This window comes from Lynx canadensis, chromosome F1 (genome assembly GCF_007474595.2).
Source record: "Lynx canadensis isolate LIC74 chromosome F1, mLynCan4.pri.v2, whole genome shotgun sequence".
NCBI classification, from domain to species: domain Eukaryota; kingdom Metazoa; phylum Chordata; class Mammalia; order Carnivora; family Felidae; genus Lynx; species Lynx canadensis.
The window spans coordinates 812,482-839,292 of record NC_044319.2 but is presented as its reverse complement, the minus strand read 5'-3'; the positions used below and the strand labels follow the sequence as shown (position 1 = coordinate 839,292).

General features: G+C 44.1%; 1 protein-coding gene across 2 annotated transcripts in view; it reads right to left on the bottom strand.

Moving 5' to 3' along the window:
* Positions 1–2,711: 2,711 nt before the first annotated feature.
* The window catches only part of FBXO28 (F-box protein 28), a 30,057-nt gene continuing 5,957 nt past the window's right edge, over positions 2,712–26,811 (bottom strand). For both annotated transcript variants that reach the window (XM_030303202.1, XM_030303201.2), the window contains exons 2-5: positions 21,262–21,371; positions 17,759–17,897; positions 9,594–9,789; positions 2,712–7,348 (exon numbers count right to left, since the gene is read on the bottom strand). In XM_030303202.1, coding sequence (XP_030159062.1) covers positions 6,954–7,348; positions 9,594–9,789; positions 17,759–17,897; positions 21,262–21,371 — 840 coding nt within the window. In that variant the 3' untranslated portion in view covers positions 2,712–6,953. The remainder of the gene's footprint in view (positions 7,349–9,593; positions 9,790–17,758; positions 17,898–21,261; positions 21,372–26,811) is intronic.

The window sequence follows — 26,811 nt, the reverse complement described above, 5'->3', positions numbered from 1 at the left end:
GAAGACTTGAAAACTCCATGAACCCACTAGACCTAAAAAGTATCTGTAGAGCACTCTATACAAAAATAGCAGAATATGTATTCTTTTCAGATGCACACGGAACATCCTCTTGGATACACCACATCTTAGGTCATAAACTAAGCTTTGAAAAGTAAAAAGGATTGCAATGATACAATGTTTCTGAGCAATGGAATGAAAGTCAAAATAGAAAGAAATTTGGGAAATTCACATATATGTGGGAATTAAACAACACAGTCCTAAATAACCCATGGGTCAAAGACACAGTCGCAAGGAGAATTAGAAAAAAAAACTTTGAATGAAAATTAAGACACAGAACACCAAACGTGATGAGGCGCAGCAACTCAGTACTTAGAGGGAGATCTATAGCTGTCAGTGCTTTTTTTATTCCCAACATTTTATTTTTTTTTACTGTGGTTAAAATACACACAACATAAATTTACTACCTTAACCATGGTTTATGTGTACAGCTCAGTGATAGTAAGTCCATTCATGTTGTGCAACCATCAGCACCTGCCAACTTCAGAACTGTTTCTTTCCATCTTGCAAAACTGAAACTCCCTCCCCAAGTTCTGGCAGCCATCATTCTATTTTCTGTGTCTGACTTTGCCTCATCCAAGTACCTTATGTAAGTGGAATCACAGTATTTGTCCTATGTCACTGGCTATTTCACTCAGCATGATGCCCTCGAGGTTCATCCGCGTTGCAGCCGGTGTCAGAGTCTCCTTCCTTTTGAAGGCTGAATAGTATTCCATTGTGTGCAGACACCATGTTTTGCTTATGCATCCGTCAGTGGGCACTTGGGTTGCTTCCACATTTTTGCTGTTGTGAATTGCTTCCATGAACATGGTGTGCTAATATCTTTCCAAGCCCCTGCTTTCCGATTCTTTTATATGCCCAGAATTGGAATTGCTGGATCACGTGGTAATTCTATTTTTAATTTTTTAATGTTTGCCAACTTATTAAAGGATGTGACAAAGGATGTGAACCAAGAGCCAGATGGAATTGATGCACAGGGTGAGGTATGGGTAAAGGGCTTGGAATTCTGTGCCCCCTCCAGGCACATGACCCTCTCCACATCTCCACGTGTTCACCAATCCAGAAGTTCCTATTTTTTATTTTTTTGCAGGTTCACCACACTGTTTTCCACAGCAGCTGTATCATTTCACACTACTGCCAACAAAACAGGATAGTTCCAAGTTCTCGACATCCCTGCCAATACTTCGTTTTTAATTTTTTTAAATGTTTGTTTTTGAGAGAAATGGGGGTGAAGGGGCAGAGAAAGAGGGAAACAGAGTCCGATGTGGGGCTCGAACCCACCAGCAGTGAGATCATGTCCTGAGCTGAAGTCAGACACTTAATTGACTGAGCCACCCAGACATCCTTCATTTATTTTTTTTTTTTTTTATGTTTATTTTTGAGAGAGAGAGCCAGAGAGAATGAGTGGGGGAGGGGCAGAGAGAGAGGGAGACACAGAATCGGAAGCAGGCTCCAGGCTCCAAGCTGTCAGCACAGAGCCCAACACAGGGCTCGAACCCATGAACCATGAGATCATGACCTGAGCCAAGCCGGACGCTCAACCGACTGAGCCCCCCAGGTGCCCCAGATTTTTGTTTTTTAAATATAGTAACCATCATAGTGGATGTGAGGTGGTATCTCATTGTTTTGATTTGCATTTCCCTAATGGGTGGCGATAAGCATCTTTCCATGTGCTTCTTGGCCATTTGTACATATTCTTTGGAGACATGCCTATTCAAGTCCTTACATGGTTTTAATTTTGTTTTTTTATCACTGGGGTTTAGGAGTTCTTTATATATTGTGGATATTAACCACTTATGACTTGCAAGTATTTTGTCCCATTTTGTGATTGTCTTTTAATTCTGTCGATAGGGTCTTTTGATGCACAAAACTTTTAAATTTTCATGAAATCCAGTTTGTGAAAGTGATTTGTATATGTTCATTTCATTGAAATTCTGAGTAGTTTTAGAGCTGGAGGGAGTTTTGAAAAGAGGACGAATATTCTTCCCTGGCAGGGCAAATGAACTGGTGGTGATCACTCTTTTGAATTGTTTGGCAACATATAGTAAGGCAACTACGGACTTGTGTTAGTGGCCTCAGACCCCATCTACTGTTAGGACTGCCTCTTAGGACTAGAGGTTCTAGAAGCCTTAAAAATGTCTCGCCTGTATATCTAGGGTGGACCCATTACCAAAAAACTTTAGGACAAAAGTTGTCTTCTCCAAGCCCAGCTGTTTTGAGATAGTAAGTTCCGTAGGTTACTCTTAACATTAGTGATTTTGCCACTGGCTGCTTCTAGTAGCTGTATAGAATGTTCATCTATATATACTTATTATTAAACTTAAGAGTTAACATAATCTAGAGTCTCAAAGCCCCCAGCTGCTTCAGAATGTAGTAGAGTGTAGCAGGAAGTATCTGAGCTTTGGAGGCAGGCAGGTCTGTGTTCAAATCCCACTCAGGCACTTGCTCGTATGATCCCAGAGATATGCTGCCTACCCTGTGTTTAGCTTCTGCAGCTAGAGTAAACCCTGCTTTCAAAGGCAGTTGTGAAGCCTGTAGGAACATACGGAAAACATACACACAGCAGTCCTTCTGGACGCGATAGCTAGGAATATAGCTTGTTGGAAGCAGAGCTCCACCACCTTTTGTGCATGAAATACAAAGAAAACAAGTAGCACTGGTTACAACACATTTATTTACGTACCCTGTTGTGTGACCGGGAGGTGCTTTTCACTTCCAATAATTGAATTCGGTTATAACAATTAAAATTCCAGAAGGTAAACTAGTAATTTATTGTTGCTCATGAGCATAAGTAAACAGACATGGTACCACATAAAGGAATTTTAAACACTTCTCAACTTTTGGTAATAGCTTTGAATATGGACCACACACTTTGGCAGTGGACCTGATAAATCACCAGTAAGCGTGTAAATCTCATCATTCTCTTCAGACACAAGAGGAAAAATTTGGATTTAACTTTTGAATTTTAGGAATTTAACAGATTCTTAGGAAGCTGGAAAAGGCCGACATTACTTAAGCCTATCGTACTTACCACGAATACAATGGACTGCTATTAAAAATAAAACGGTAAGCAGCAGTCAACTAATTGCTAGTTTCATTTTTTATGTTCGTATTTTTTGAAAAGATTCGACCTCAGACAGCAGGCTACAGATGTTTGTTATCTCAGAGGAGTCTTAACCTACTAATTAACCTTTCACGGACTAAAGGGACTCTGATCTCAAGAACTTGGATGGCATTATCGAATTGGGACTTTATATTATAGATTAGAAATAGTCATTTCCAAGAGACTGCATCATAGAGGACGCTCCTTTCAGAATGCCTTTATTCTTGGCTTCAAATCGTACTTGCGTGGTATTTTTAGAGGGTTTGGTAAATACTAACAAATGGGTACTCACTGCTAGGGCAGGACGTAAGAGTGTGCTGATCACCAAGTATGAGATTTTACATCACATTAAATTAAAATTATATACTGTTGGAAATAGACAAGATAGGGAGTTCCTAGATCCTAGAAAATATTATGGCTAAGGAAATAGAGAACTCAAGAAAAGAATCCACCTCCAAGAAACTATTTCAGGAAAATAGAGTTAAGTGCCCTGTCTTAGGAAAAAGGTTATTAGTAATAAGGAACAACTGGGACATCATACATCGTTTCTTTGGAGATTAAAGTGCGGGCTATGACGTGGCATATAAAATAATGCATAAAATAGTGCAATCTTCAGGTGCCATAATTTTTGTTTATTACACATAACCTATGTTCATGTGTCCATTTCTTCTAAAAAAAATTCAGCTGTAGTGACACCTTTAGCTTATTTATTTAGGCATTACTTATACTGTTTTACCCACCTTCGGGGCTACATAGAACATTTTAACATTTTAACAAGTAGAATAACAGCGCATACATCTTGAAACTACTAGAGATTAAGGCAAGCCCCTGTAAAGTTCAGTACTCCAAAAAACACGTTTTACCCAAAAAAAGAAAAAAAAAAAAAAAGCTGCTTCCAAAACCAGTGGCTTTAGACCAGATGGCACCCAATAGTTTTTAAAACAGTGTGATTAACTACTCTGACCACATCTGTGTTTGCCTCATTATTTCCAGGCTCTGAACATAAAAGAGGAACTGAAAAGCAGCAGGTTCTGTAACCTTGGGTTCTGAAATAATCCATCTTTCAGATTATGGCTCCGTTAGGGTGAGGCAGGGGCAAGTCCCCGTCACTGCCTTCTTACGCCTTTCCACACGTGTCTATGTCTATGGCGCTCACCTTACCCAGTTTACAAGTGGGCGCGACCCATTACGATAGAGAAGCCTCCCCTGAAAAGCAGCCGAGGGTGATTCGTGAAGTGCGGTCCCAGGACAACACAACTCACACGCAGCACCGAAGCGCCTGCCGTCTGACACGGGGCGAGGCAGCTCCAGCGCGGGAGGATCATCTACACCTTTCCTGCCGCCACGTGGCAGTTTTAGCTGATGCCAATAACTTGTCATCTGCTGAACCTTAAATACTGCTACCCAAAAGCAAGTACAACAGCCATCAAATTGGTCAAGGCGCTATCCTAACATGCTTTTCAGCGAGAGATCTTCGGCCAGATTTAAGCCTTAAACAAACCGCTGATGAATGTGTTGTGCTTCATCCCCGACCGCTACGGGCACTGACCTCGTGACACGTGGTTACAAGCGTGTCCTCTGGAAATGTGGATTTTGAAACAGAAAAATCTACCTTCTGATAGTGTGAATGCCTGTTATGGAAGCCACACACTCATGTTAACTAATGGAAGACTACACATACATTTAGGGTATCTAGATGTGGTTTACAAAGGAACCTGGAAAAGTTGAAACAATTAACAACTGTTGATCATCTGAGGTTCTATCCTTTGATGCATCAGGATCCGACTTTGTAAACCTGTAAACATGTTACTTTAAAGAGTCTTCCTATTACCAGGAAAGCAGACTAGTCAAGGCCATGGGAGTATCCGGTGGGCCTGCTCCAAAGTTAGGACAATATGGCTAAATCCTAGGATTACAAAAACGAGACCTGCTGAGAAAATGAGTTCCAGACGGGGACTTTTATGGATGACCTTGGCTGACAAATGTTTTTTGGAAATTGTTTTATTTTAAAATTACCTTCCCAACAAACCATGTAACACTTGGATGTTATGGTGTTTCATTGCAAACACACAACATTGGCAATGGAGTTTCCAAGTCAGACATAGAATGGACCAAAATCTAAGGACAGTATTCTGTAAGGACAATATTAAAAATGGATAAGAAAAAGTTCCATTTGGTGAGGTTAAAGGATGCATAACCATGTCGTGTTGGACGGATAAAAAGGGTGGTAACCTTGTGCTTTTATTCAACTGAGGGACTTACCAAATCCTTAGGTTTTATGCAGGTGTCAGACTCCCACCTGGAAAGGGACAGTTTTCTATATTACACCTAAACTTATTTTAAATAACTGAAGCCCACGGCAACAGTTGTTTAAAAGAACTCACCAGTCAAATAATAACTACATAATTTAGTACATTAAAATAAATCTAGGACAGTAAGAGGTGAAATGTCTCAAAAATATACAACTGGGGGAAATAACCACCGCACACAATTTGGAGGTTGTTAAAGTGACCGCTTAGAAGGGTGAACAGTGCAAGACATGCTTTTCCAGTTACACGCTCAAAACAGGAGTGCAAACGAAAATTAAAGCTTTTGTTTAAAGTTGTAGGATAAGGAAAGCCTGAAATTAATATTTAGAAGCTTCCCTCGGGTCATCCCCCAGAAACGAAATGACCAAAATGCTTTCTCGCTGTACGATTTTCTTCAATGAGCTTCCTTTCAATGGCAAAACTGCATCCCACAGCTAGGTCCCCTACTCACCGCCGTGGTGATCGCCACACGGCTCCGTGAGCACACACGGTGGTGAGTAAGGGATACCTGTAGTCACCAGAGTCCGACATCAATAGAGTCTTGGAGTTTGGGCTTCTGCCTTGGCCAGTGTACCTGAACCCTACAGAGAACAGACAAAGCGATGGGCTTCAGAGCCCTCTCGTTCCTGTAAGACCGGAGGGCAAATGGACTAACAGATTCCTCCCTAGAGGCGAGCTGCCGGGGTGGAGGGCGTGAAGCGCTGAAAGAAACCGCTGCTGCTCTAAAAAGTGGAGAAGTACAGAGGTTCCAGATCAATACCAGTGCAAGAGCTGTTTAAGTGAGCTGACTAGGCGATGCATGCATCCATCCATGCAAATGTAGGACATGGCCCCCAAAGGGAACTGAAAACATGTATCTAACAACTGGAGAAGTCCCTTGCCAGTAGTTTATAAAAATAGATAGTCAATACTGTAGAGGCCCCTTCTACAGTCAACGCTATGGAAGTCCGTCTTAGTTACCCATTACTTCAATACCAAAAAGCATTTACTACTTTTCAGACATTCCAGACAAAGGTCACTTATAACAAAAGGTCAGCTTTTTTTTTTTTTTTTTTTTAAACAAGATACTGTCCATTTAAAAAGTAGGTCTCTTCTTTCAAGTGAAACAGGACGTTTTCTGTATTTGACTTAACTTCTAGTCTGTCCAGACTTTGTTTCAGGTCCTTCTGTAATGTGCATATACGCAGGACAAATAAACCGACTTTAACCACCATCCGCACAGAAAAAAGTGAACTCCTCGACATGATAGGGCAGGTCTGGTTAGTACAAATCTATTGCAAAGTAAAAAGAATCTGTGCGTCGGTCCCACCGGGAGGCGGGGACGCGGCGTCCCGGCCCGGAGGGTTCCAGCGGAAGGTGTGTCCCGAAAGCCCGAGAAGAGAAGCCGACTGGGCGTCCGGGTCCGCGTCACCGTTCCCGCCACCGTCGTCACCGCCTACGCTGCCGGGCCTGGTCCCCCTCTGCAGCTCCAGGCACGCCCCGCCTCACTTCCGGTTCCGGAGCCGCTTAGATTTCCTAAGAGAGTCCGTGGCCTCCGCCGCCTTTTTCCGCTTCCGGGGGGCCTCCTCGCCGTGCCCCGACGCCGCAGCGTCCCCGACGGCGCTCTCCATGACCTCCCGCAGCTTGTGCTCCAGCTCGGCCAGCCGCGCGCTCTGCTCGCCGATGATCTGCGTCTGTTCCAGCAGCTTCTGGTCCTGGTCCTGAAGCTGCTTCTGCTGCTCTTGCACTTTAGTGCGCAGCTCCGACACCTCCCGCCTGAGCACAGTCACCCCCGCGCCGTTGGTCTTGACCTGCTGCTGGAGCTTGGTGACCTCCTGTCGCGACGGGTTTTGCTTGGAGAAGAGCTGCATGGTCGTGAGCGCCGCAGAAGGTCCCGGAACTGTGGAGGGAGAGTTTCAAGCGGTCAGTCAATCACTTCAAACGTCTCACTCCTGGCAACGCTTCAGTAACGAGGCTTATTTTGAAGCGGGGTATCATCGTAGCAGGACTCCCGCTATCGCCTCGCGAAAGCCCACTCGGTTTACTGCGTTAACTTAACAATACCGGAATCTGACTTCTGATCGTCCTGTTCCTGCCACACGATGCGCACCGCCAGCACGTGGAGAAGGGCACTTACTGACATAAACCTGTCCTAAGTATTATAAAACGTTTTTAAGACCTACTAAGAAAACAAAAGTAGTAAAATTAGAATACGATTGTCTTCTGTCTTATTTCTCTCGTGCAAATACAAACGTTAGACTTCGAAGTACAGGCCTATCATGTTCTTTAAAAACATTTTTTAAAAAGAGAGAGAGAGAGAGAGAGAGAGAGAGAGAATGTGAGCAGGGGAGGAACAGAGAGAGAGGGAGACACAGAATCTGATGCAAGCTCCAGGCTCTGAGCGGTCAGCACAGAGCCTGACGCGGGGCTCGAACTCACGAGCCATGAGACCGTGACCTGAGCGGAAGTCGGACACGTAACCGACTGAACCACCCAGGCGTCCGCCCCAAGGCCTATCATGTTCGTAAGTCCTCTGTGCACTTAGATGTAAAAGCTTCAACTTCAGCCAAACAGAGATGCCATTAAAAAAGGGGGGCTACATCACACGTGATGATCATGAAGAATCTCTGACATGCAGGAAGGATCTGGAATCACTCTGTTTTAGGAATAGAATGTAACATCGGCATAAAAAGCACTATCCTAGGGGCACCTGGATGGCTCAGTTGTTAACCATGTGACTCTTGGTTTCTGCTCAGGTCATGATCTCAGTTCAGTAGTTTGAGCCCAGCATAGATAGGGTTCTACACTGACAGGAGCCTGCCTAGGATTCTCTCCTCTCTCTCTGCCCCTCCTTCTGTCTCTTTCTCCCTCTCTCTTGGCCCCACCCCCGCTCACACTCTCTGTCCCTCTCTCTCAAAATAAATAAACTTAAAAAAAAAAAAACAACCCACTATTATAATCTACCTTTAAAAAAATGTTACCTCTTGTTTTCTACAAGAATGGTGGATCTATTCATACCCTGCATTCATCTCTCTTTCTCCTGTACACACACATAAGCAGGATATTTTCCTCGACTGACACATCCCTCCTCCTCCTCTCTCTGCTTACCTTTATCTGATTTCCACGAACCACATCGAGGCTTCGATCAATCCTTACCTCTTGTGAACTCTCAATCAGACCTTAAGATTCTGTCTGTCCTAATTGTTTGGCATTTAAATGGACACTTCTTTAAAATATCTCTCTTGCCGGCGATAATTTCATTTTGAGTCTGCATATATCTTACCTGGGGACATAGTAAGATCCTCGAGAGCAGACACCACGTATTACACTTCCTTTTAGTCTCCACAGGACACAGTACAGTGCTGTGCGCATAACAGGTACTCGATAAATAACTGACGTATTAACGCTGAGATGCTGTAGGCTTTATTATTAAATTACAGAGAGCCACTCGATTACCCCACTGAGTACTCCAGGGAGCTAACCAATCCAAACAAAACAAAATGTCTTACTGAAAGTTTTTTCTTGATTTAAAGTATTTGCAAGGGTTGAAGATATTCTGAACAATTTGGTCTTTCAGTAGATAAAGGCACAAATCTCTAGGCTATGATGTACTTTTGCAAAATAGCTACCACAGAAGAAGTGACAGTGTTTAAAATACCTTTATGCACCTTGTCTTTTAAAGTAGCAGCCAGACAGCCTGGGGACTGAAATAATTACCTGAATATTCCATGAAGAATTTGGGGTTTTTTTCCTCGCATGTTGAATTCTGTTTTAGCATAATGGATATTAACTAGTCAGAAACAAACAAACAAAAAAACAAAAAACTCCCTATATCTATAGCTCTTCACCCAGAAATTCTAACAAATGTATTGTGAGTCAGTAGCTATGGATATGTACAAAGATTTAGCCACGAGATTGTTCTTCAAAGTGTAGTTTAAATACCGAAAAACCAGAGACAAATGTGCTTAACGGTAGTGGATCAGTTATACAAGTTACGGTCTCTAATCAATCTATCGTTAATGATCATGTTACAGATACACATTTACATACAGAAAAGGTCAAGATGTATGATTAAATGGGGGGAAAAAGTGAGGTACAAAACTCCGCGTGTTACTTTAAACCGAACATATAATAAACAAGGATACCTGGAGGAGAGCCCATGAGTCTTCCAGAGACGTCTGATCCTGGTAATTTCCTCTTCAGAATTGGGACGATCTTTTCATCGAAGTACTCCATTGCCATGGAGGAAATATCCCTTAACTCTTGAAGTACTTCATGAGCTCGCTGCGGGGCTCTGGTAGAATTGACGTATCTCAACACACGATAAATCTCGTCGATCACCTAAAGTAAAGAGTTCTCCTAAGCACTTTCAAGTTTGCTTTTAAAAGGCAATGGCCGGGGCGCCTGGGTGGCGCAGTCGGTTAAGCGTCCGACTTCAGCCAGGTCACGATCTCGCGGTCCGTGAGTTTGAGCCCCGCGTCGGGCTCTGGGCTGACGGCTCAGAGCCTGGAGCCTGTTTCCGATTCTGTGTCTCCCTCTCTCTCTGCCCCTCCCCTGTTCGTGCTCTGTCTCTCTCTGTCCCGAAAATAAATAAACGTTGAAAAAAAAAAAAAAAATTTTAAAAGGCAATGGCCGAGTAAGGAGAGAAGGGCCGGCCCCTCCTCCGGTCCCCACAGAGACCAGAGGGCTGGGCTTGCTCTAACACTCCCCGCGTTTCATTCGCACGTTTCTACAGATCCTCCGTATCAGGCGCTGGGGCCGAGCGAGCATGAATAAAATACAGCTCCTGTTCTGAAGGAGACCGCAGTGAAACCGGGCGACACATGGGTGGGGCACGAGCCGCTTCGCTCCGGCCCCAGACCACCCCCCACCCCGGCCCCAGTGCCTCCCATAGTCCTTTCCTCTCGCTGTCGGCAGGGGCTCCATCCTCTGGGTTCTGTTTCTGTAAGACCGGCTGTGGACCGGAATGAGGTGTCCCCAGACCCCACTTTCCCGCGATCCCAAAGGGTAGCAAGAGACTCCTCCCTTCACGGGGAATTGCCAGTGGGGGAAACACAGGCCTGGCAAACACGGAGGAGAAACCGTTCCGACCACCCTGGCTCCCAATTCTCTTCCTGGAACCGTAGCTGAACCTGCATTTCCACCCTCAGCTTTCATCCCTAGAACGAACTGATAAATCACACCTGTCAACTCATTCGTACCATATTCTCTTTAGTGTATGTGGGCTTTTAAATATATTGTGAACACGAGCTATCTCTTTCCATTTGCTCAAGTCTTCCATTTAGGGAAAGTAAACTCTGGGGGTGCCTGAGGGGCTCAGTCGGTTAAGCATCTGACTTCGGCTCAGGTCATGATCTCACAAGTGAGTTCGAGCCCTACATCAGGCTCTGTGCTGACAGTGTGGAGCCCGCTTCGGATTCTCTTTCTTTCTCCCTGCCCCTCCCCCACTCGTTCTCTCTCAAAAATAAATATTAAAAAATTTAAAAAAATAAGTGAATAAAGATACATTAAAAAAGGTAACATTTCTAACTTTTACTACATACAGATTATTTTAGTCGAGTGGGATAATTCATGTTTTCAGTAAAATTAAGAACATTCTCTTTCCAAAAATTATATGCAAAGGACAAGATGAAGGAGGAATGACCATGGCACGCCGGCCCCACAACGCTTCTCCCATTCGGTTACCAGTGGCTGCAATGGCACTTATTAAGAAAACACGGTATTTACCCAATTTTCACAATATTTCACTTTCTAATTGGGTTTGATTACTTTAGCAGCAAGAATGTAATGGCGGAATGAGTCTTGAGGTCTCCTGGAGAGATCACAGGCCACAGGTTGGTCACTTAAACTCTCTTATTTTAGTAACTTTTGATTTTCTACTTCTCAGCAGATCATTCCTTCAATCTTCTTTTTCTTTTTCTAGTAATCGCTACACCCAACGTGGGGCTCAAATTCACGATCCTGAAGTTAAGAGTCATGTGCTCCACTGACCGAGCTAGCCAGGCGCCCCCGGTCGCTTAAACTCTTACTGGCTGTTTCTACAGCTTTCAAACGTGCCACATGCTGAGTCCTACCTGAGCGTGAGATGATAAAAACAATGAAAATATTTTAAAAGTAGGATACATACCAGATATGGTGAGGGACCACCATATTTTTAGAACATGCAGCTCACTGTGTCGTGCTCATGTTTACTTCATTTCATTTGTTTTCAAATTTTTATTTAAATTCTAGTTAACATATAGCGTAATACTGGTTCGGGGAGAATCCAGTCATGTTCATGTTTACACTGGCACAGCAGTAAATGACATATTATGGACACGATTTAAGTCTTCAGACTCTTGTGAGTGAGGGAGAATTTCTATCTTGTTTAATCCACTGTTCAGCAAAGTTCCTATCAGAAAACTGAACCTCCTGTGTCATTTTTTCTCACTTTCCATCTTTTTGTACTTGAGATCTTTTTCCCTTCTACCCCTTTAATCAAACATTTTTGTTCATAGTTTAAAATCTCAAGTGCATTTAAAATTTTCTGAAGATTTGTACGTGGCATGTGTTTGTATCCTTTTAAAATTTCTCTTAGAATACTAGTCAGTTTCAGAGGCACCTGGGGGGGCTCAGTCGGTTAAGCATCGACTTTGGCTCAGGTCGTGGGTTTGAGCCCCGCATAGGCTCGGTGGTGGCAGCTCAGAGCCTGGAGCCTGCTTCGGATTCTGTGTCTCCCTCTCTCTCTCTGCCCGTTCCTCACTTGTGCTCTGTCCCTCTCTCTCAAAAATAAACATTAAAAAAAAATATTAGTCACAATTTCTTTTTTAAGTTTTATATTCTTGTATGGTTTTCTCAAAGGTGTTTTCCCTGTTTTATTGTGTTTTGTATCAGTTTGGTGATTCTTTACTCTCTGTTCCCATTTAAGACCGGAGCACACAGACAGCTCATAGGAACCCCTTGGTCAGCGAAGACAGCGGGTGGGGTGGCCACAAAAGTCAACGTGAGAACAGACTGATTCTTCTTTTTTTCTTTCTTTCTTTTGTAAAGTTTATTTATTTTGAGAGAGCATGAGCAGGGGAGCGGCAGAGAGAGAGGGAGAGACAGAATCCCAAATAGGCTCCGCACTGACAGCGTAAAGCCTGACACAGGGCTTGAACTCACGAACCGGGAGATCGTGACCTGAGCCAAAATCAAGAGTCAGACCTTAACCGACTGAGCCCACCAGGCAGCCCCTCTTCTTTTTTCAATGTAAAGGCTCAGGGACTGTTTATATTTATTTTGGGACACGTACAGTAAAGGGAAGAAATGCTCCTAAATAACACTGATTTTTAAGAGTATCTTCGTGTTAAAATCAATTATAAAAGAAACAAAAAAACAACATTCTGGAAACATTCGATAAACTCAAAGGCTATTTCTCAGAACAAGGGACCCGTGTTCTTAAAAAAGGTGAAGATCGAGACAACACAGAAGCAGCACAGGGGACTACTCCCATGGGGGGGGGGGTGGACACTACTGTCCCAGGGGGGACATTAAGGAGGTAAAGTTTACGCGTGACCCCAGGCTGGGTTCTGGATGGAGAAAAAGCAGCAGGGAGGGTTATCGCTGGATCAGGGATGAAATCTGAATGTGGGCTGTCGGGGAAGTGTTACCTTATCAAAGTTACATTTCCTGATTTTGATGACTGTGCTGCTCAGTAAGAGAGATGTGCTTTCTCAGGAAATACATGGAAATATTTCAGAATAAAGGATCACAGTATCTCCACTATTTTCTAGGGGCGCCTGGGTGGCGCAGTCGGTTAAGCGTCCGACTTCAGCCAGGTCACGATCTCACGGTCTGCGAGTTCGAGCCCCGCGTCAGGCTCTGGGCTGATGGCTCGGAGCCTGGAGCCTGTTTCCGATTCTGTGTCTCCCTCTCTCTCTCTGCCCCTCCCCCGTTCATGCTCTGTCTCTCTCTGTCCCAAAAATAAATAAAAACGTTGAAAAAAAAATTAAAAAAAAAAAAAAAAAAGCCAGATTCAGAGAGAGAGTGAAACAAACGGGACGGACAAACAGTAAACAATTGCTGGATGTGGAAAAGAGACACACAGGAGCTCAGTGTGTGATTCCTGCAATTTCTGTGTGAATGTGAAACTGCATCGAGACAAGAAGTTACCAAAATGAGAAGAGATTAAAAAATGCTACCCCACCAGTCCCCCACCGCCTCTCCGGCCAAAACACTAAAAACAAACCAACAAAACCTAATACATAGATTTGAACTTTGTTCGGGGGAAATCTAGACTCATGACCTCGCATCATCACTTACACTGACTTTGGGGAACCAGCATCCCCACTGACTTTGGGGAACCAGCATGTTTCAGCAGAAGTGTTTCTGGGGCCCCTAGTAATGCTTAAGAACAGGGACTTGTCCCTGTCTTTCTCCTTCCATGTCCCAGAACGGGTAGCTGGCCTCTGCTCACTTGTGTGCCTCAGCATGTGTGAACTGCCAACACGGACCACGAACTTACTGTAAGAAGTGGGACTTCCAGGTCAGAAGGCTTGAAAACCGTACGCGGGGGTAAGCCCGGTATCTGCAAGCTCTCAGTTCTGGGAGAAGATGAACGGAGGACCAACAGAGCGGTTGGGGTCGGCAGCTGCGGCCCTGGTGGACCCACAGCGGTCTCACGGGAACACAAGCACACACGTGTCCTCCCCGAGTGTCGTACACGGCTGTTCCCCAGACAGGAGGAGCTGTGACAGACCATGTGGCCTGCAAAGCCAGAAACACGTACCGCCTGGCCTTTTACAGGAAAACTTTGCGGATCTCTCCCCAGGGAGGACAGTGGCAAACTCCCAACTGCTCTGAACTCTTTAGAGATTTTCTCCTAACGCCGTTACCAGTATCGTCCCCGTCCAGAGACGCCATCTCAACCCCCTTCCGTCAGACCTGGTTTTTCGCTCAGTAGAAAGGCAATGACCTAGCTGTGAGGAGTTGGAGAAGGGACCTGTAGGCTGAAATCATTTTTATTTTTATCTTATATTTTTTAGAAAGAGAGAGCAAGAGTGTGCGAGCGGGGGAGGGGCAGAGAGGGAGAGAGAGAATCCCAAGCTGGTTCCATGCTGTCTGTCAGCTCAGAGACCGACTGGGGCTTAATTTGAGCTCGTGACCTGAGCCGAGATCAAGAGTCAGACACTTAACTGAGGCCCCCAGCAGCCCCTAAATCATTTCTAAATACAGACTTGCAACCCAGCCTCCCGTGTCAGCCCCACTGTCGCCGATGCCTGGAGCTTTCCAGAGGCTGGCTGTGCAGACAGCGCTGCCTCCCGGCTCCCCACCGCGCAGCTAGGGGAGCTAGCGCTCCGCTCTGCCAGGCCTGCTGCCACTGGTTCGTGTACTTTCCAGCTCCCAGACTTCTGGTGCTCCGCTCTCCTGACCTCGCTCTCGAGGGTCTCGGTCTTTTTTTCCTCTTTAAAATTAGCTCCTTCGCTATCTGAGCAAGCTTTGGGACGGGTCAGAGGTAAACATGTATCCAGTCTGCCATCCTGAACCTACCATTTGATGTAAAGAGTAAATCTGCTCTCGCGAGAATAATTTTTTTTTTTTTTTCAACGTTTATTTATTTTTGGGACAGAGAGAGACAGAGCATGAACGGGGGAGGGGCAGAGAGAGAGGGAGACACAGAATCGGAAGCAGGCTCCAGGCTCTGAGCCATCAGCCCAGAGCCCGACGCGGGGCTCGAACTCACGGACCGCGAGATCGTGACCTGGCTGAAGTCGGACGCTTAACCGACTGCGCCACCCAGGCGCCCCACGCGAGAATAATTTTAACAAAGCTTTTTTTTCCAGCCGTTAGTGTAAAATCCCAAAACTCTGATATAAATCAAGTGTTCTCATTTAAACTGCAATGTTGATATGACCCAGATTCACTTAAGTAGCTCATGAAAGAGTAATTTGCGAATGAACTGCTTACTATAGACCTGAATTCTAACGAAGTGCATATGTTCTATACAAACCAGAGAAATGAGTTCCCTTATAAAGTATGAAAACTCCTGAACTTTTTAAAAATTTTTAATTTTTGAGAGAGAAAGTGCAAGTGGGGAAAGGGCGGAGAGGGAGAGAATCCCAAGCAGGGGGGATCAAACCCACAAACTGTGAGATCACGACCTGAGCTGAAGTCAAGAGTCGGACGCTGAACCAACAGTCACCCAGGCGCCCCAAGATGGCACTTTTAAGAAACAAAATAACCCGAGATGAGTTAAGCGCGATAATAAGAACAAAACTCGTTTGTGTTTTCTGGTGGGGTTGTCTGTCAGGTTTACAGGAGGAGTAGTAGTCAGGGTGAGTTTCTGTGAGGGCACGGGCACTACTAAGAAAAAATGGGAGAAAATGGTAAAGAACACAACCGGGAAATCAGAAGGCTCGAGTGTAGCTTTTGTCAAACCCTGCACACTCCCTGCACGCTCGCCAGGCCGTGGTTCTCTTCCCACCGGAACATGAGTCCGTGCACAGACGAGCGCTCTGCGAATCCCAAGTGGTTCGCAAATGTAAGAGGAGGGCAACGGCTGGGGACAGGGCCGGGCGGACAGCTGTACCCCAGGGGAAGCCGGGCACCGGGCTCCTTCGCACCTGCTCTCCCGCGGGGGGCGCAGAAAGGTGCCCAGGGCCTACTGCACCTGAAAACCGCACACTTTCTCGGCCGTGGCTGCCTCGGCTGCTGTTCTGCTATAGAAACGGAGTGAAAAGTCAACAAAAACTTGCAAAAACCAGCAGGACTCATCTGGATCTGACCTTATTCATTCAGATAGCGAAGACCAGCATTCCAATTCTGTGATCCTGGTCACTCAGAACCAAGACCGGAGACATCGGTAAAGGCCAGACACCGACCAGCTTCGGCTCTGCAGGCCACGTGCACTTAGCACAAACTACTCCACTCTGCTTGGTGACGATTGGCTGAATCGGTTTTGAGGTTATGAAAACTGTAAGATGTTTCTTAAATATCCATGTTCTTAACATTGAGACATGCAAAAAAAAACCCAGGAGACTGTAGGGGACAACCTATGCTAGTTCAATGGACTTCCCAGAACACTTCAGTGTTAAGGCCTATAAAGCAGATCTGGACAAAATCTGGGGTAAGAATCAGAACCTGATGTTTCCGACTGGTCACCTTCTACAGTTAAGTACCCCACAAAAGAATCTGTAGCTAGCACGTGGGAAGTGAGATATACTGAAGAATATTCCAGGGGTGCCTGGATGGTTCAGTCGGTGAAGCATCCGACTCTCGAGTTTGGCTCAGGTCATCTCATGGTTCGTGAGATTGAGCCCCACGTCAGGCTCTGTGCAGGTGGCGTGGAACCTGCCTGGGATTCTCTCTCTCTGCTGCTCCCCCCCCCACTTACTCAGTCTCTCTCTCAAAATAAATAATAAACATTAAAAAAAAGACTATTTCAAATAAAGTAAGAAACGGAATCCCTCCCATAAACTCACAGAAAATTGAAACTGAAGAAAGTATATAGAAAATATTACCAGTGTTCATGATCCATGGAAATGACAGAAAAAAAATTTTTTTTTTTTTAATTTTACTAGGTTCCAACCACAGTAAGGGCATCTTTTGCTACTATCATTCACTCTCCACGCCTTCCACACACGACAGATACAGACCGCGCCTGAATTTACTCTCCACTCCAGCAGCGAGAGGCCATGCCGGAGTTACATACGCCGCAGTACTTGTCCGCAGCAGCAGGAGTGGCACATGGAGGGCTGGAGTCTCAGCTACCTTGGGGACAGTAAATATGCCAGAGGAGACTTATACCTGTTAAACAACTCTCTTCCTCAGCCCTGTGTGTGCCGCTACCCAGTGACCATCTATTCTTACCAAACCTGGAAGTTTCTGAGTTGTCTTCAGGAAACACTTCTCAAACACGACCACACTAGCCTGTCCCTCCCCCTCCCCCTCCCCCCAAACTATAACAGTTGAAGGCGGGGAAGACACCTATCTTGTTCGCTGCTGTTCTTAACAAGGAGTACAAAGCTCACAGATGTGTTCTTCAGCATGAACTCTTTTTTTCCTTCATATTTACAGAAACAGTGTATTAACTGGGGTGCAGTATAAACTTCCTAACAAGCTTCGAGAGCACAGCAGGGCTTCTGCTGTTCGCTTCCTAACGTGAACCTTGAACATGAAGATCACATACGGGACGTATTTATATCAGTTACGGTACCGACGCTAAACAAATCCATTCACAGAAACTCAGTCCAGAGAGGCAGGAACAACTCGGACGCTTCAACAATCGCTTTCTAGTAATTTCAGCTTAAGCAGAGCGACCAGCTGTCCTACGTAAGCAATCCTAGTTTACCTTTCCTGGGATGAAGCAACAGAGATTGGAATCCACATACTTCATGAAAGTCATATTTAACAGTGAGAGCCTTGTTTCGACGGCGGCAAGAATGTCTGCGTGGCGAGCTAACGAGTGGTTTCTTCTTTCTGACTCCCTCCTGTAATAAAGGAAAGCATCATGAACGAAGTACTGTGGACCAAAATGTTAAGCAATGAAAATGCCTTGGGGCGCCTGGGGGGCTCAGTCGGTTGAGCATCAGACTCTTGATTTCGGTTCAGGTCCTGATCCCAGGGTTGTGGGACTGAGCCCTGTGCTCGGCTCTGCACTGAGTGTGGAGCCTGCTTAGGATTCTCTCACTCAAGTTAAAAAAAAAAAAAAAAAAAAAAAAAAGCCTTACTGAAATAGTCTGAACATTTACATGTTACTTCAGATCTCTACAGTCGGGTCACCATTTAACTGTAACTAACGATCAATGAATCGCTATATCCAGAAATCCCTGCCGAAGACTAGTACGCACTGGTGAAATACTTGAAAAAAAATGTTAGTTTCTTTGTGTTTTGGCTATATCGAGCCGAATGGCCATTTGAATCAGAAAAATCAGGTAAAGGAAAGAATTACAAAGGGACACAGAGACAAGTGAACTGTATGTTTTTACCCATAAAATCAGCTCACTTAAATTTTTAAAGTTTCACTGGGAAGTAATTCACATGTAAAATTCGCTTTTAATGTGTATAATTTAATGCCTTTGTGCCCCCCATTGGCACGATTTAACTTCTCGACCTTCTCACACCACAGAAAGAGGGCCCTTAACCGGTCATCAGTCACTCCTACTCCCCAGCCCTTGGCAACCGCTGGTCTCCTTTCTGTCTCTCTGGATCCGCCTATTCTGGGCACTTCAGATATCTGGAGTGGTAGCGCCTGCAGCATCTTGTGTGCGTCTTCCTTCACACAGCACGCTTCCCCGGGCTCGGCCGCGTTGTAGCGTGTACCTGGGCTTCGTTCCTTTCTGTGGCCGACTAATATTCTATCATATAGACACGCCACCACTTTGATTATCCGGTCATCGGCTGATGACTTTTGGGTTGTTTCCACTTCCTGACTACTGTGAATGATGCTGCACTGAATGCTCGTGTCCCAATTTTTTTGTGTGGCTATGCTTCCATTTCTTTTAACTATATACCTAGGAGTGAAATCGCTGGGTCCCATGGTAATTCTATGTTTAACCTTTTGAGGAACGAAGTGTTTTCGCAAGTGGCAGAACCAGTGTACGATCTCACCAGCGATCTGTGAAGGTTCCGGTTTGTCCACATCCTTCCCAAGACGTTTTGTCTTTTTTGTTTCAGCCGTCCCAGTGGGTGTTCAGTGGTATGTCAGCACTCCGCTGGGCAATGCCCTGCTGACCGATGATGCTGAGCCCCCGTACGTGTGTGCCGGCCTTCAGTTTATCGTCTCCGGAGAAATACCTACTAAAGCCCTTTGCCCACATTTAAATTGGGTTATTTGTCAGTGGATTAACTCAATTATGTTTCTTGTTGAGCTCTAAGAGTTCCTTGCACAATCTGGACACAAGTCCCTCATCAGATGTATGAGCTGCAAATATTTTCTCCCCTTGTGTGGGTGGTTTTTTCACTTTTTGATGTTGTCCTTTGCAGCACAGTTTAAAATTTTGATGAAGTCCAGACTTTTTTCTTCTGTTACTTGTGCTTTTGGTGTCCTAGCAAAGAAACCACTGCCTAATCTAAGTTTATGGAGGTCAGGACTCTGTTTCCATCTAAGGGTTTATCGTCCAGCCCTGACGCTCACACTTAGATCTGTAATCTATTTGGACTTCATTTTCGTAGATGGTGTGGGGAAGGGGTCCAAGTTCATTCCTTGGCGCACAGACACCCAAGTGTCCCAGCGTCATCTGTGGAAAACATCACTTTCCCCACTGAGTGGTCTTGCGTCCTTGTTGAAAATCAACGGAGTAAACGTATCAGGATCTATTTTCCATACTCTCAGTTCTGCTCCGTTGGTCCATATGTCTGTCTTTATGTCGGCAACACACTGGTTCGATTACTGTGGCTTTGCAGTCAGTTTTGATACTAGCACTCTACCAACTTTGTTCCTCCTTTTCAAGATTGCTTTGGTTATTCAGAGTAAGAATTGCAAGACGAACCGGTCATTTTCTGCAAAACAAGACAACTTGGATTTTGACAGGACTTGCAGCGAATGTGCAGACCAGCTTGGGGAGAACTGCTGTCTTCACAGTATGAAGTCTTCCCATCTGTGACCGTGAAATGTCTCTTTCAAGTCTCTTCAAATCCCCTTTACCAATGTCTTCTGGTTTTCAGGGGACAAGTCATCTTTTGTTACAGTCATTACATACATCTTATGCTTTTTGATGGTACTGTAAATGGAACTGCCTTTTTTAAAATATATTTGAGAGAGACAGAGACAGAGCACGAGAGGGGGAGGGGCAGAGAAAGAGAGAGGGAGACCCAGAATCCGAAGCAGGACCCAGGCTCCGAGCTGTCAGCACAGAGCCCAACGGGGGGCTCAAACCCACAAACCGCAAGATCATGACATGAGCCAGAGTTGGATGCTTAACCGACTGAGTCACCCAGGTGCCCCTGGGATTGGTCCTTTCTTTAAAGTGAGCTCTCGCCCGATGTGGGGCTGGAACTCAACCCCAAGACCGAGAGTCACATGTTCTACCAACTGAGCCCGCCGGGAGCCACCCCCCTTTCTGAGTCTAGCTGACACACAGTGCTACATTCACTTCAGGCGCACAGTGTGGTGATTCAACGTCTCTGTACCTTATGCCACGCTCGTGGCAAGTGGAGCTGCCGTCTGGCACCACACAGCGCCATGACAGTACCCTTGACTAGAGTCCCTGTGCTGTGCTTTTCATCCCCATGACTTACTCATTCCGTAACCAGAAGCCTGTATCCCCCACTCCTGTTCATCCACTCTGTCCATCCCTGCACCCTGGAACGGTTTTACTTTGGTTTTTGGATCATCTATTGCTAGTACGTACAACTACACAACTCCTTTTTGTGTACCGATCTCACATCTTGTGGCCCTGCTGAACGTGTTTATTAGCTCTAACCATTAGTGGACTCCTTATGTACGCGATCACATACGTGTCAGATCACGTCACCTATGAAAAGAGAGTTATCAATTCTTCCCTTCCAACCTGGACGCCTCTTATTTCATCTTCTGGCCTAACGGCCCTGGCTACAACCCCCAACAAAATGTTGAACAGAAATGGTGGACAAACGAGGGTCAAAATCACTTACTGTGATCTGGGTACCCTTCCCTACAAAAATCTGGAAACTGTGTAACACGTCAACTTACCCAGATTAAAAAACAAAACCCCAAATAAACAGGAGTGCCTAGCTGTGACTCCTGATCACAGGATCATGCGTTTGAGCCCCATGTTGGGTGTAGAGATGACATAAATTCCAAAAACATAAACAACCAAGAAACAAACAAAAACCCCCACTTGTAAGTTACTGCCGTCACTAGCCACAGCGTACCTTGGAAGTTGTGCTTTAACTTGTTTCTGACATAGATTGTGGTATCTCTCCACTTTTAGAAATCCCTGATTCAACATTCTCTGGCAGACCAAGTCCATTCTTTTACAAACCTACAGGAAGGAAGAAGGAGAAAGAATTTTAAAAAGTAAAAACCAAATAAATAACAATTAACCTAGACTCCTGTCAGCTGCAAGTGCTCTGTGCTGATGCTGCCCCCTCGTTTGCCGTCTGAATCTTTGAATCAGTATATACGGGCGAATGCCGCATAGTTTCTAACTCTTGCAACGTTACGTTAAGAAATTAATATTAGTGTAGACAAGGAATATTTCACCTTTAGCTATTTGTTGAATGTTCTGAATGTATCCCCACCACTATGGTCAGAACTATAGTCATGAAGATCAACGTATTCAAAAGGTTTTTAAACTTTTTTTTTTTTTTAAGTTTTTGAGAGCGCGCGCAAGCGGGGCAAGGGGGAGAGAGAGAGGGAGGCACAGAATCGGGAGCAGGCTCCAGGCTCCGAGCTGTCAGCACAGAGCCCGACGAGGGGCTCGAACCCACAAGATGTGAGATCATGACTTGAGCCGAGGCTGGATACTGAACTGACCGAGCCACCCAGGCGCCTCTCAAAAGGTTTTTCCAAGTTTGAAAAAAGAAAATTCTCCTTTAGCTAAAAATGTGTATTCAAACTTAAGTCCAACCTCTCATAAAGTTTATATCACCTATAATCAGAATGAGAATTCTTATTTATTTCTACCAGTCAGGGTTAACTACAGAGAGTTAGTCTCTGCGAGACTACCATAGTCTCCATGACATATTTTAAGATATGTAGCAGAATCCTGAATATTTTGAATCTTTGAGAAATACTGTGCTTTTTATAGAGTAAAAGCACAAAATCATAGTCAGAACATCTAAAGTGGAGCCTGACTTCTACACATTCTTGAGCAAGTCAGCTACCGTGTGTAAAAGGTGGGCAGCATCTAACTCCCAGGGAGATCATTAGGATTAAATGAAACAATAGACGCTAAAATCACTTGGTAAACTCTAAAGTACTATGTAAAGATTACATTAAATAAACTTTGAACTTAGTACTAATTTGAAAACTTTGTTCCATAGATGCTAGATTTCTGCGACATCCCGGCACCTTTGTTATCCTAACAAAACCTGCTACACAAAATCCATTTCTTCTTCGATCCCTAAGAATTTGGCAGTGACTCGGCGCCATCAACTTGAACACCAGCTCTCACTGCATAGTGTGGACACTGAGAGTGCACGACACAGGTAAATCTGTACCAAGGCCAAGTCAAGCAGGTGGGCTTGTCATGTGCTTCTTCCCATCTCTCGTGGTGCCCAAGCACAAACGCTTGCACAAACGTTTCCCTTGTTGAAACGGAAATGCTGATGAAATCCTTGGTGTCTGTTTTCCCCTGAGAACACAGACACACAAATTCTGGCAACCTGGACAATGAAGGCTTTACTGCTCTAGTACTAAATACTATGGGCTTCCTAATTCACAACACGCCAGATGAAAGGTGTTAAGAAACACTGCTTTTCAATTTGAAAGCAAGAACAGCAAATTTTAAGTACTGAGTAATTCTTAATAAATGGTATTTTAAAATATGGTGGGATTCTACCCCCCCCCCTTCCTTTTTGGTAGAAAGAGGGCACAAGTGAGCGAAGGGCATAGAGAGAAGGAAGAGAGAAGCGGGGCTCATGCTCACCTGATGTGGGGCTCGAACTCACAAACCACAAGATCATGACCTGAGCTGAAGTCTAATGCTTGACCCACTGAGCCACCCAGCTGCCCTGGAGGGATCTGTTTCTAACTAAAATAAACCAACTGTCAACATACCTTCAATGTCTATTAAAGAAAATGACAGTAATAAAAACAATATGTATCAAGATAACTTTTAACGTTTATTTTTTGTAATCTCTACACCCAACGTGGGGCTTGAACTCACGATCCCGAGATCAAGAGTCCCATGCTCCCCCGACTGAGCGAGCCAGGTGCCCCAACATAAATAACTTTTAAAGGAAAAATAACTCTTCTAAAAGTATCTAGTGAGTTCCATTTTTGCAAATCTCTTTGATATGTGGCTTTAGAGGATGTAAAATATCATATCTGCTTCTGTATTCAATCTACTGAGATATTACCTTGGAAAATCCTAGAAAACATAATATACAAGGATACATTTCATGAACTCTCGGTTTGCTGACATCATCTAATGTCGCAACAGCTACTGGAAAGCTCTGTCCGCTTGTGAAAGAAGGCGAGTGAAAAAATGGGCAAGAACAGCTTAGTAGTATAATGAAAATATTTTAGATCTTACAGACTCCTTCAAAGGGTCTTGGGAACCGCTTTGGGATCCCAGGACTGAACCTGAAGAACCAGTGCTCCATTCAAGAGGACAAAGGGCCTAAGATAGAGGTGTGGCCCGTGCGAAGGCACAGGGTCTGGAGTGACTACGCCACCGAGCAAATAGTGACGACAGAGCAGATGTGCAGGCAAAGCTGAGTGAGTGAAATACTTGGAGCAGAGAAATCAGTAACGAGAAAGAACTTTAAAAAGACTGCCCATTTTGGGAAAGATCTCGTATGGAGAATGGTCATTTTCTGTAAGCAGCTATACTATTAGGACCAAAGATGTGGGTCCAGAAAATCCATGAAGATGAACCCCCAAAGGAAGAAATGGAAGATAAGGAAATAAAGGCTTATATACAGAGTCTCAACATTTTAAAAAAGTGTTTATTTTATTTTTGAGAGAGAGAGCATGAGCAGGGGAGGGGCAGAGAGAGAGAAGGGGACAGAGGCTACGAAGTGGGCTCTGCTCTGACAGCAGAGATCCCAACACAGGGAATGAACTCACAAACCGGGAGATCATGACCTGGGCAGAAGTCAGATGCTTAACGGACTGAGCCACCCAGGTGCCCCTCAAGTAATATTTAATGTTAAAAGCTGGTAAAAAGATGGGGCATCTGGGTAGCTCAATTGGTTGAGCGTCTCGCCTCTTGGTTTCGGCTCGGGTCATGATCTCATGGTTTGTGAGTTTAAGCCCGCATTGGGCTCCATGCTGACAGTGTGGAGCCTGCTTGGGATTCATTCATATTCTCTCTCTCTCTCTCTCTTTCTCTCTCTCTCTCTCTCTCCCCCTTCCTCCCTCTTCCCCTCCAGGGTGTTCCTATCAAAATAAATAAACTTGAAAAAAAAAAAAAGCTGGTAAAAAGAGAAAACAGGAAGTCACAAAGACAGACAAATTGGAACAGCACCAAAAAAGCTGAAGTCAAAAATATTTTAAGCATTAGTCAATACTGTAGGAAAAGATCAGCCTTTAAAGTGGTATTCTTTCTTTCCTGGATGTTCGATAAGCATGGACTGACCAGTAGCACAAAAACAAAGATACAACGGATCATATATCTTTGTGGAGAATTCAGAAAGAAACAAAGTGGCCTCTGAACAGTTGGGCCCCGAACAACACAGATTTGAAGTGCACGGGGCCACCTATACGTGCATTTTCCTTTTTTCTTTTTGTGGATAAATTCAGTACAGCTCTGTAAATGTATGTTCTCTTCCTTACGATTTTTTTTAAGGATTATTTAACTGTAAATAATTTCTTTTCTCTAGCTTCCTTTATCCTAAGAATAAGGCATATGATATGTGCAGCACCTGAAACACGTGTTAATGGACTGCTTATGTCACCGGTGACGCTCCTGATCAGCAGTAAGCTATTAGTAGTTGAGCTTCTGGAGGGGGGGGGGGGTGGTCAAAAGTTCTACGTGGATTTTCAAATGCATCGTGGCTGGTGCCCCTAACCCTTGCGTTGTTCAAAGGTCAACTGTACGCTAATTTCCCCTGCGATACCTGATTATGTATGCTAGCTTGCAATGCAAAATTATCTCATTTAAAATATAGCTTTATACATATGGGTAGTTTAAGAATTTCCCAAAGCTAAAGGGAAGAGTATTTATTTCCCCGGTTTATTAAAACAAAAGAAAAATCCTAGCAATTCAGCCATTTGCCCAAGACAGGAAAATACAATTCTGAAGTCTAATATACAAAGATGATGACTCTGTCAAAAACTACCATGACATTTATAGATCAGCCAAAACTACACTATCGATATAGAAGGGAGCTGATGGAATATCAGCCTCTAATGGGGACATTTGGTTTGGGTCCCTCTTGCTGTCCCGCTTTGAGAGAACAGATGTGGTTTTTCCTTGTTAAGTACTTCAAGATTTAAAATGCCACGTTTATCTTTTTCATCATTTTCTAACATAAGTAGTAATGAAAATTTTTCTTTACTCTGTTTAGAAATCTTTTCTGACATGTCGTGCCACCACGGTCCTTGACGATGCAAGACACGTACGCCATCAATGTGTGCGACCCACAATTTCCCTGTTAAACCTAATCTTAATATCAAAATCTTGGCTGATTCTAAGATGCACATTTTTGCATATTTTAACATTTGACATTGGAAATGGTCCTAGAATTATAACTGGCAGCATTTCTTCTTCAGATGTCTTAGAATGCCTTGGAATATAAAATGGTGGACTTCTTTGATTTTGTTTAAGATGTTATAGAGACTTTAAGATGCTACCAATTTAACAAAAGCTCTTCGGGGGGGGGGGGGACATAGCACTGCTACACAAATCTACATATAAGTTGATCAAGACACATTCTGATTTCAAAAATGTTAAAACCTGAAGCTGTATCTTAGAATCAAGGAAATATTGTAATGGAACCACATTTTTCATGTACTTATTTCATGGTCTACATTCTCAAGTGAACTGAATACTTGATGTTTTTCTCCAATGAATCCAGAAGCTATTACCAAAGATTAGGCTGCTTACTAATAACCCTCAAACTGGAAGGAACTTAAGACACCAGAACCTTCGGTGAGGACATGGAGACATTAAGAAATTATGTAATTTGCACAAAGTCACCACACCATTCAGTGGCAAAAGGAAAATTAAGAATTCAGGCTTCTAATTAGTATCTTCTTAAATTTAGCAATCGGCAGCATAGAGATGGAAATAATCACCCTAATTACTCTCAACTGATTGCGGTCTCACTAACACTGTCCTGCGGCAGGGACTGTCAGCAGCGGCCTCAAGTAGGACTTCTTGAGCAGGCAACATGAGGTCTCAAGGACATCGGTGGGTGTTCTCCCCACAGTGCTGAAGTTAGAGAGATGGCGCTAGACCAAAATCTTTCTAGAATTCTTCCAAAGTTCAAAAACCAGAAAACAATGAGACAAATCTGCACTGTAAAACATTTTATAAGCCATCTGTCCTGATTCTTCAAAATGCCAACTGCGTGGAAGAATGAAAAAAGTAGGGAGAATGTTCTAAAGAGACAAATGTTTTATTAGATTCAAAGCACTTATCATCCACCAAAAAAAACAAAAAACAAAAAAAACACTATAGGGACATTTTGGGGACAATTGAGAAATTAAAATGTAAAATGTAATTTTAAATCCCCGGAAAGTGATAATAGTGTGATTACAAAAAGGACAAAAATGTCATTTTATTTGCATTTTACTTTCAAATGGTTTAG